Consider the following 11,964-nt stretch of genomic DNA (forward strand, 5'->3'; position numbering starts at 1 on the left):
AAAAAAAAAAAAAAAAGAGATAAACCCAAAGACAAATCACATGAAAAAGGAGACAACAGCAGTAAAATTTTAGAAGCTAGAAAGGATAGGAACAGGTGATTACTGCCTTAGTGGTCCTTAGAAAGTTGGATCCAAAGCCAGTGGTGGGGAAAGTCAAAAAGCAATTTAATTTTTCACTAGGGACTCACTAGGGCTCAGAAATTGGTTAAACCGGCTACACCTGAAAATTGAGGGAAGGTAGGGCTAACACCAAGAGGACTGTTTAAAAGTCTGATTAAGAAGTAGTTAAAAAACCACTCGCTGTCAAGCTGACACCGATTCGTGATGACCCCATGTATGTTACAGTAGAACTGTGCTCCCTAGGGCTGATATTTTAGAAGTGGATCACCAGGCTTTTCTTTAGAGGCACTTCTGGGTGGACTTGAACCTCCAACCTTTTGTTAGCAGCTGAATGTGTTAACCTTCTGCACTACCCAGGGACTCCCAAGAAGCAGTGAGACATACAGATTCCTACCCTAATCCATGCAGCCAAATGGGTGCCCTTCCTCCATCTTGGCAGAAAACTGGAAGTTTCTTCTCTAGAGAGTGTAAAACAAAGGGTCTCCGGAATAAGGTATGTCAGTCATACATACCCAGTTGAGAGTATGGGTACCTTACTGAAAACAGGAGGATTAAGTGAAAAGTTTACATACAGAAAGCATTGACTTCCACTCGCCTCGAGCCTTCTTCTTCCCACCCAGTTGCCAGAACACTGACAGCCAGGATTACATCCTCCAAACAGAAGACTCAAGGAGATTTCACCAGGGAATCTGATCTGCTCAGAAGGAAAAGATCTAAAGATGATAAAACCAGAGGTTCTCAAACAAAATAATCCAGCTAGATCACCCAAGCATACAAAATAGTGTTAACAAGACCCATCCATGGGTATAAAGCTTTCAATCACTTTTTAGCATTCCATTTTTAAAACTGATTGGCCATCTCAGGCTCACCAAACATTTAAGAAAGCCTTTAATATAAGAAGTAGAGGACAAAACAATCAACTCAAGGGGAAAATATCTGAAATATCCTCAGAGAAATAAGAAAAGATGTTCTACAAAAATGATGGCGTAAGCAGGAAAGACGAAAGGAAATCCAACAAAAGAGAAGTGATAAGAATCCTTAGGATGGTGGTAAAGAGAGAGCCCAAAGACAGCTGGGCCACAGGTTGAGGTAATCATTCCAGATTGGAGCTGGTCAGAATCTCCAGAGAACTTCTTCAAGAAGATGAAACTGAGAGAAAACCTAAGATATTGAGAAGATACTTTCAGAACTGGGAGGAAGTATGGAGATACATTAGCAATACATTATAAATTAGTGATAAATAGAAAATAAAACAAATAAGACAATTATTAACTCTTAGAAACCAAAGGATATAAAGTACTCATAATAAGCTACATGGCTCAGTTCTAAATAGCATTTATACATTTGAAATTATTTATTTTGGATTTCTTCTAAATTTATTCATACGACATCAAGACTTCTAAGAAAATTTTTTATAATAATTTAAACACTAATATTGATTCAGTAAACTTTTATAATTATTTGGGACGACAGAGAATGACAAATACACAATTGTGTGCTGGTGACTACCCAGGGAAGAAGGGCAGTGTGGGATGTGTGAAAGCAAACTAAAACTTCATCTTCCACAATGAAAATTCAACAGCTAATGTCCAAAACCAGAACTCAATATGTGGTGCTAGAGTATGCTATTTAGAGATACGGAGGTTCCAAAAGAGATGCAAATGAATGCCTCTCAGGAAAGGTCATTTGGGGCCACATGGGACAGTGGACTGCAATTTTTCATAACAAGCCTTGTAGATCTATTTGAATTAGATGCATATATAGCTTTGATTTAAAAAAAAAATTAAAGAATGAAGAAATACTTCATATTTTTGTAAAAACAAAAACTCTTTCCCTTCCTCTATATACGTGAAGCAAAAATTGTCTGGAAGGGTCTACTCTACCAACAGTGGTTATTTCTGGGTGGTACATCACTGATTTTTGTTTTTAGACTATTTGCATTTTATAGTTCTCTAATAAGAGTTTTAATAATAGTTATTTTTAATATGATATAAACACTAAAAGCTCTACTAAAAAACAAATTAACAAGAATCCTTAGCATAGGCGAACAAAACCTAGGCAAACAAAAAATGTGTGGATGTTTTTAGAGTCTCAGTCTCCTGGGACTGCTGGAGTTCAGTTTTGCCTGGAAGCATGGAGAAGAAAACTGGAGATTTTTTGCTGCCCAATTATTCTATCATTCTAATACTTCTTTGGACACAAAAAGTAACTTATCTGCTATCTATGCCACTGTGCAGTCTAGTAAGAAACACAGATATGAAGATAAAAGGAATTTTTTTTTTTTTTTGTAAATAATACACTTTATTTGAACTTCATTTTAAAAACGGAAGGGGATATAATTTCTTTTTTTTTTTTCCTTTTTTTTTATATTTTATTGTACTTCAGGTGAAGGCTTACAGAACAAATGGTTTCTCATGAAACAGTAGTACACATGTTGTTTTATGACATTGGTTAACAACCCCACAACATATTAACCCTCTAAATTCTCACCCTTTTTTTTTTTTTTTTTTTTGTGAAAATACACACAGCCAAAGATACACCATTTCAAAAATTTCTACATACACAGTTCAGTGACATTGACTACGCTCTTCCAATTGTGCTGTTATTCTCACTTAAGATGAAGGCTTGCAGAACAAAACAGTTTCTCATTTAACAGTTACTACAAATGTTGCCCTATGACAATGGTTAACAATCTCACAACACATCAACAATATCCTTACTCAACCTTGGGTTCCCTATCACCAGCTTCCTTGTCCCCTTCTGCCTTCTGGCCCTTGTCACTGGACTCCTGTACCTCGTTAGTCTCATTTGGTTTTACCGGGCTGTCCACGCCCAGGCTGACAGTGAACCTCGGAGGTAACTTCACCACTGAGCTAAAAGGGTGTCTGGGAGTTATACTCTCGAGGTTTCTCCAGTCTCCTTTAGGCCAGTAAATCTGGTCTTTTTTTTTGTGAGTTAGAATTATGCTCTACATCCTTCTCCAGCTCTGTCCAGAACCCTCTGTTGTGATCCTGGTCAGAGCGATAAAAGGAATTTTTTAAATTATGCTTTAGGTGAAATTTTACAGAGTAAATTAGCTTCTCATTAAACAATTAATACACAAATTATTTTGTGACATTCGTTGCCAACCCTGCGATGTGTCAACACTCTCCCCTTCTTTACCTCGGGTTCCCCACTTCCATTCGGCCAGTATTCCCGTCTTCTTGTCTTTGCCTTTGGACTGGTGTGCTCATTTAGTGTTGTATACATGGCTAAATTACAAAGCATGTTCCTCACATGTGTTACTGTTTGTTTTATAGGCCTGTCTAATCTTTGGCTAAAGGGTGAACTTCAGGAGTGACTTCAGTACTATGTTAAAAGGGTGTCCAAGGACCATACTCTCAGGGTTTCTCCAGTCTCTGTCAGACCAGTAAGTCTGGTCTTTTATTATGAGTTAGAATTTTGTTCTACATTTTTCTCCCACTCTTTCCAGGACCCTCTATTGTGATCCCTGTCAGAGCAGTCGGTGGTGATAGCTGGGCACCATCTAGTTGTTCTGAACTCAGTCAGGTGGAAGCTATGGTAGTTGTGGTCCGTTATTCCTTTTCTTCATTCTCCTTTGTTCCAGATGGAGTGGGACTAACAGATGTATCTTAGATGGCTGCTCACAAGCTTTTAAGACCCCAGAGGCTACTCACCAAAGTAGGACGTAGAACATTTTCCTTATAAACTATGTTATGCCAATTAAGCTAGATGTCCCCCGAGACCATGGTCCCTGGCCCAGTAATTCGGTCCCTCAGGGAATTTCGATGTGTCTATGAAGCTCCTGTCTTTGCCTTGGTCAAGTTGTGCTGACTTCCCCAGTACTGCGTACTGTCTTACCCTTCACCAAAGTTACCACTTATCTATTATCTAGTTAGTGTTCTTACCTCCCCATCCTTTCCCTCCCTCGTAACCATCAAAGATTGTTTCTTTCTGCATGTACACCTTTTCTTGAGTTTTTATATTAAAATAGTGGTCTCATACAGACAAAAGGAATTTTTAATCTTTGGAGGGCAAGCGGCTTGCAAAGAAGCAGTACATACAAGAAATATTTTGTGGAAAATTTTATATAATCCCACTTAACCCAGATTTTAATAAACAATCCCTAACACCAGAAGGTTTAGAAGCTGTCTCCAAAGAATTCTATCAGCACACATCAAGATTCTAGTAATTTATAACAAAAGCCCAGTCTGTTTTTGAGGTCTGTTTTTCACCATTTTAAAAAATAAAAACACTGTAGTGAGGAAATACTTTGGGGAGAGAAGGTCTATATCTGTAACTTTAAATATACTCCTTATCTGTTTCAAGTTATGGAATTAAATAAAAAAGCAAGCCACTTACACACACACACACACACACGCACACACAAAATAATATGGTAAGTTTTATTCAGTTTGCTTTAGTCTGTGCTTCAAAATTAGGCATAACATCTTTGACTATCATCTGTCTTACTATATGGCTAAATTCTATCATTTTTGGCTGTATATTTTCTTTCAGCCTTTGAAAATTCTGAGCCCACACTTACGTGATCTTTTTTGAGCTAGCCTCCTTCTTTCTGGCTCCACTTACTCTTTATCTTCCTTTAAAATCAGATAAAAATATTCACATGGAGACAGTGTGCTGTTTTGTTTTTATTGCACTAAGATTTTATTTATCTTTTTCCTAGCCAAATGATTCAATAAGTCATTCTTTTTTTCTAGCCAAGTTCCCTTCCTTGTAATATGAGTAGACTGGACTAAATTATTTTAAGATACTTCGTTGTTCTTGTTAGTTGCTGTTCAGTCAATTCCTATTTATCAGTTTCAAAATTGTAAACAGTTTTAATTTTCATTTTTACCTGATTGTGATGCTTTGATGACAGGGAAAGACTTTTGAGTGGTGACATCAGACTGAGATTCTGCTCCACTTTCAACAAAAGGAAGGCTAAAGTCACTTAGCAGCTCAGGCTCACTCTCCCAGTCTGAATGACTTAGATTATCTTCTAATACCTATTCGTAAAATAATATAATAAAATTATTGCATGGGAGTTAAAAATAAAAATTTCCATGAACTTAATTCCTGACCATCACATACACCATAAAAGAAACCATTCTAGAGAACTGCACCTGTCTGCCAAATCCCTAAGACCAAAAGACCTTTTCTTCTGAAACCTGCTCCCTGGAAGCTTCTGCTAATGCTTCTCAGAGAAGGGCTACAGACAAGGGTGAGGTAAGGAAACAGGCTGCCTGCATAACCACCAGGATTCCTTATTTTCCCAAAAACATCTCTCTCGTAGCTCTAGTTATCTACACCATTACAAACGTCAAGCATCAATAATGACTCCACGCACAATGACTTGCTTCTGTTTACCAAACCTACCTTGTGAATTTTTGCTTCGTATCTTTGCTAAGTCCATTTCTCCTGCTTGGACTGTCCTTTCTTCTCTCTCTCCAACTCATTAATTACTCTATAATGCAGTCTTATTCAATGGTTTCTTGCTTCTTTGAACTCTTGTAGCACTTTTATTATACTTAATTGATAACGATATACTACCTTGTCTTAGGTTAGGCTGATTGATAGGTGTCATTGAGTTGATTTTTGACTCATAGTAACCCCACGTGAAAGAGTAGAAATGCCCCATTGGGCAGGATTCTACGGGCAAAGTATTGAATGACATAGGAAGCATCAAAAGAAGATGGAAGGAATATACACAGTCAAAAAGAATTGGTTGACATTCAGCCATTTTAGTAAGTAGCACACGATCAAGAACTGATAGTTCAGAAGAAAGAAGTCCACACTTCACTGAGGGCACTGGCAAAAATCAAGGCTCCAGGATTTGATGGAATGCCAATTGAGATGCTTCAACAAACATATGCAATGCTGGAAGCACTTGTCTATGCCAAGAAATTTGGAAGACAGCTACCTGGCCAACTGACTGGAAGAGATCCATATTTTTGCCCATTCCAAAGGAAGGTGATCCACTGGAATGAGAAAATTATCAAACAGTATCATTAATATCACATGCAAGCAAAATTTTGCTGAAGGTAGTTAAAAAATGGGTATAGCCATACATCAACAGGGAACTGTCAGAAATACAAGCTGGATTCAGAAGAAGACATAAAACAAGGAATATTGCTGATGTCAGATGGATCTTGACTGAAAGCAGAAAGTACCAGAAAGATGTTTACCTGTGTTTTATTGACTACACAAAGGCAACTGACTGTGTGGATCATAACAAACAATGGATAACATTGTGAAGAATGGGAATTCCAGAACACTTAATTGTGCTCATGCGCAACCTGTACAAAGACCAAGACGCTGTTGCTCCAATAGAAAAAGGGGATACTGCATGGTTTAAAATCAGGAAAGGTGTGTGTCAGGGTTGTATCCTTTCACCATGCTTATTCAATCTCTATGCTGAACAAATAATTCTAGAAGCTGGACTATATGAAGAAGAAAGGGGCATCAGGATTGGAGGAAGACTCATTAACAACCTGCAATATGCAGATGACACAACCTTGTTTGCTGAAAGTGAAGAGGACTTGAAGCACTCACAGATGAAGATCAAAGACCACAGCCTTCAGTATGGATTACACTTCAGTATAAAGAAAACAAAAATTCTCCCAACAGGACCAATAAGCAACATCATGATAAACAGAGAAAAGATTGAAGTTATCAAAGATTTTACGTTACTTGGATCCACAATCAACACCCAAGGAAGCAGCAGTCAAGAAATCAGATGATGTACTGCACTGGGTAAATCTGCTGCAAAAGATCCTTTAAAGTGTTTTTAAAAAAGCAAAGACGTCATCTTGAGGATTAAAATGCGCTTGACCCAAGTCATGATGTTTTCAATCGCCTTGCATGCAAAAGCTGGACAACGAATAAGGAAGACCGAAGAAAAACTGATGCATTTGAATTATGGTGTTCGCAAAAAATACTGAATATACCATGGACTGCCCAAATAACAAACGTTCTGTCTTGGAAGAAGTACGGCCAGGATGCTCCTTAGAAGTGAGGATGGTGAGACTTTGTCTCAAATACTCTGGACATGTTATCAGGGGGACCAGTCCCTGGAGAAGGACATCATGCTTGGTAAAGTAGAGGGTCATTGGAAAAGAGGAAGACACTCAATGAGATGGACTAACACGGTTGCTGCAACAAGGAGCTCAAATATAGCAACAATTGTGAGGATGGCACAGTGTTTCCTTCTGTCATACATGGGGTCACTCTGAGTCGAAGCGACGCAATAGCATCCAGCAACAAGAACAAGAGTTAAGACTCACGTTAAGGAATCTTACAGGAGAATGAAGCAAAAAATCAGGCAATGGGATAAGATACGTGTGCTCTCTGTCAAGCAGATTCTGTCCCTATGGGCAAGCCACATGAGAAGAAAGGTACACCATAAAGCTAGTCGATAAGCATGAAATCATTGAGAAAATTGAAGCAATCAGCAGAAAATTTCCACAGGTTCCCACTTGCCAACAATTCTACTCACATACTCTACCCTCTGCCTGATTCTTCTAGTGAACTCTCCAACCTTGTATCTAGAGCCAGTACATTGTGCACTAGATCCCACCCGCTTCGTCCACTCAAAGCTAACACTCACTTCTATGTTCTCTCTGTATCATTAATTTTTCCTCTTTCCTGTATCATTCCTATGAGTATAGAAATATGCTATTATTTCTCCCACTTAAACAAAACAAAATCACCTTTCCCTTGAACTCAGCTACCATACTATTTTTTTGTACTTCTTTGTAGCAAAATGCCTCTAAAGAATTGTCCAGACTTTCTGTCTCTGGTTTCTCTCCTCTCAGTCTATCTTAACCTCATTTTCAATCCAGCTTCTGATTCTACTGCTCCACCGATCAATTTTAGACCTCTTTTTTTTTTTTATTGTGGTTTAGGTGAAAGTTTACAGCTCAAATAAATTTCTCATACAAAAATTTATACACATATTATTTTGTGACATTAGTTGCAATCCCTACAATGTGACAGCACACTCCCCCTTTCCACCCCGGGTTCCCTGTGTCCATTCAACCAGTTCCTGTCCCTTCCTGCCTTCTCATCCTACCTATGAACAGGAGCTGGCCATTTGTAGACCTCTTAATTCTTGATCCACCAGCAGCATTTTTCACAATGTCAAACACATAAGATCATCAACTTGCTTTTCTCAGTTGTGGAATCCACCCCCCCACCCCCAAATAAAATGTCCTATGGCATATTTACAAAGCAGTTAAAAACAAACTGCTAAAAAGATAGCTGCTTTGGTGGATGTGAGGGTAGAGTACAAAGACTTATTTTTCTCCATTTAAAGCTTCCTGAGGAGGGATAACTGAGCTGAATCTTCAAATGCCAGGCTAAGTAAGTATTCCAAGCAGAAAGAATAACACATGCAAACAAAATTTTTTTAAAATAGTCAATGATAGAAATTTCATAAGCTTCTATCTACAAAATTAACCATAAATTTCTTTACGTTTCCACAAGTCAAGTAAGAAGGCAAAATTAATTCCTATGTCTCCGTCAGTAACCTTATCTTTCTGGACAAGGTCTTTTCACTGAAAATTCTCTGACAAGCATCATGATCCCAGGTACTCAAACTGGTCATGAACCCCATCTCAGTCTACATCTCACTAGAAATGTCCTTTTTAACCCCCCTTTTCAGACTTGTGACTTACCACAGTTTTCCTTCTACTGGTATAAATTGGGTTTTTACAATATGCCTGTTTGCTCTTTTGAAGGTATCGCTTCCAAAAATTATGTAAAACTTCATTCTAAGGAGGGAAATGAATTGTGACTCAGTGTTAATATATGACTCAGTGCTAGCATATGATTACAAATATACTAGTACAGCTATACCAAAGAATCACTTGTACTTTACATATTGCCTGTCATCTAAATTTATTCTTACCTGCTTTTAAAAAAATTGTCATCACAATTTCAGGTATATAATAAATACTGAATAAATCCTTATTAACTTCAGATTTTAGAGAAAGAAGGGAATTAAAGTTCACCTCATTGAATCTCTTCTTCTTGTAAATTACATAAATTAAGGATTAGAGAAAGCAAGCGACTTATACATGACTATACTTCTAGTTAGAGGAAAAGTTACTATTAGGTCTATAGTCCCAAGAGAAAGTAAAGGTAAAACAAAACAAAAACACTTTTCCATTTACAGGTATTCCCCGACTTACAGCATATTGGAGTTACAATGAACTACAGTTACGACCATCTGATTTTTTTTTTTTTTTTTTGGGTACATCTTATCATTAATAATACGTACTACATACAATCTGGCAGCACATAAATTGTTAATGTTATTATTCTCAGATGTTCACTCACAGATGTTCAATGTTATGATTTATTGTTCAAAATACTGCCATATAGCAGGCTATGAAAACCAAAAAAAAGGTATTCAACTTATGTCAAAACCAACTTACGACAGACCAGAATTCCATCATAAGTCAGTGACTACCTGTATTCATCACTACCTATGTACTAGGCATCCATTAGCTCTGACACAATACAGCAACATAGCCATTATTTTCATTTTACTCCTGAAGAAATTGAGGTTCAGAAGTTAAACTTGGCCAAGATTACCCAGCCAATAAGGACAAAAGCCATGAAAAGGATTTGCAGTTAGTTCTGACTCCAGGGCCTGTGTGCTTACCATAATGTCAATTAACTGATCAGGTCTGAACAGTTATGCTCATTGGCTAATTTCAGAGAAACTCTTTTCAGAATTAATCCCTGATAAAGTAGGAGGAGACTCCACTGCAGTTATATAGTATAACTATATAAAACTATAAAATTTATACACAGGATGACTATGCAGGGAGAAACCAGATTCACAAATCTCCAGAATATCATCAACTTAGCTTTTGTCCTTAATGTCTCTTTAAGAGATGACGTTTTGATAATTTCCTACTTACTCATTTGCAATATACATAAAGCTGTCTCCCCAGCTAGACTGCATCTCTTAGCACTTAGTTCTCAACGATGGGCATGGAACAAGTGTACAGTAACAATTTGCTGCTAAATAACTGGTTTTTAAAGAATTTCTGGGTTGACTTCTGGGGAACATGGTGCTAGAGTCAGAAGCACCACGCCGTCCCTCCGCAGCAAAGATCAGAAAAACTAAGTCAAACAGAGTCACACGTCAATCCTGAAACCCTAAGCATCAAATGAAGAGATAAAGAACTCAGCCAAGCACCGAATGGAATAAGAAACTGACCGAGAACAGAGACTGAGGAGAGATACATGTAGAGGTCCCCTATCAGCTACCGCGGCACAGATCAGCCATCTTGGACTCCTACTGGAGATCAGCGAACAGGGGTACGAGAAAGCAGCTTCACAGAGCTTCCAGCAGGAGACAGAACAACCGGTAACCAGCAATATAGGCTTTCCCACCCCCCACCCTTCTTCATCCCCACTTGGCCTCCTCTGCTTCCTGAAGCCACAATCTCTTGGCCGGGAAGCACCAGCTTCACCCCAGTGTTGCTTGGATTCCACCTGCCCTCACTGGCCAGCTCCCTCAGGGCCTTTTGTTGGCTGCTGATATTACTTTTTTCCCGCTTCTTTAGATTTCTTCCTTACCTCTCACCACCTCTCCCTCCGTTCTCTCAAATACCTGGCTCCATGTGCCATCTTTGCTTCTTCCTGAAAGGCTGCAAAACACCGCATGACTATGAAACTGCTTCCCAGCCCGTGCCGCCACACTGGTGGGGCCCCCGGGGCTTTTTGCTCTGATAAGTTCTGTTTTGATTTGTTTGCTTGTTTTCTTTTTCTTTTCTCAGCTTGGGAGCCCTTTCTAGCCAGGCAGTACTGTGGGGCTTGGAAGCTACTCCCTTACTCTGTGCAGAAGCACAGGGACATCCCTGGGGCATTTCTTTTTTCTTGTTTTTTTTCTGATTTGTTTTTGGTTTTCTTTTTGTTTCTTTGTTTTGTTTTCTTCTCTCTTATTCCCTTTTTGTTATTCTTCATTTCCAGTTTCTCGATTTATTCATGTTTTTCTTTTACCCTTTTTTTTTCATTTTTGTTTTTCCCCATTTCTCAGTCTCTCATCTCTCCACTCCAACAGCAAGCTCCCTTACCACTCTTTTTTGTTTGTATGTATGTTTTTAGCTCCTGTTCCCCTCCCCTCTCTCTCCTCTTTCCGGTACCCATCTTAGCTCCATACATCACAATCTAACCCCCTCCTTCCTACCTACCTGCACCGTGCGCTGAACATCACATTCCCAAGCAGCACAGGCACGGCCTACTGGAACCTGCCCTGCACTGATTCCCGGTCCGCACTGTCAGCCCTGATACGTGCCATCCCAGCACCTCCGCTTCAGCTGGAACTGCCCTGCTGTACCATACCTGAGTGACTGACCCTGCCCATTGGAGAAGGAGGTGAAAAGTATCATGCCCACAGACGAGCAAACAACAAAGAATGCACAGCCCGCCTACTCAGACATAACCAAATAAAACAAAAAAGAAGGACGAAATAATCAAATCTACAGTCAATAAATGAGGAAAATAACCACTGAATGCCCCGAAGACAGCAGACTATATCAAAACATTTACAAAAACAGGACAGGATGGTTCCAGGAGGCATCCAAAAGAAAACACCAGATGGCCTTCCAGTAGAAGAAAAGGCATTAGACCTAACTGATAGGGAATTCAAATCTCTAATATTCAGAATTATCAAAGAGCTGAAGCAAAAAGCAGACAAAAATAAGGAAAAAATAGACAAATTCATGGAAAAGGCAGACAACTTCATGGAAAATACAGACAAAAAAATGGAAGAATTCAAGAAAATAACAGAGGAACAAAATGCTAAAATAAATTCACAACTAGAAA

The 11,964-nt window shown here is 38.7% G+C and overlaps 1 protein-coding gene across 1 annotated transcript in view; it reads right to left on the reverse strand.

Moving 5' to 3' along the window:
• The window catches only part of TAF1B (TATA-box binding protein associated factor, RNA polymerase I subunit B), a 106,814-nt gene that overhangs the window by 74,270 nt on the left and 20,580 nt on the right, over positions 1-11,964 (reverse strand). The window contains exons 5-6 of the mRNA XM_004373069.2: positions 8,799-8,894; positions 4,979-5,129 (exon numbers count right to left, since the gene is read on the reverse strand). Coding sequence (XP_004373126.1) covers positions 4,979-5,129; positions 8,799-8,894 — 247 coding nt within the window. The remainder of the gene's footprint in view (positions 1-4,978; positions 5,130-8,798; positions 8,895-11,964) is intronic.

This window comes from Trichechus manatus, unplaced genomic scaffold (genome assembly GCF_000243295.1).
Source record: "Trichechus manatus latirostris isolate Lorelei unplaced genomic scaffold, TriManLat1.0 scaffold00023, whole genome shotgun sequence".
Taxonomy (NCBI): domain Eukaryota; kingdom Metazoa; phylum Chordata; class Mammalia; order Sirenia; family Trichechidae; genus Trichechus; species Trichechus manatus.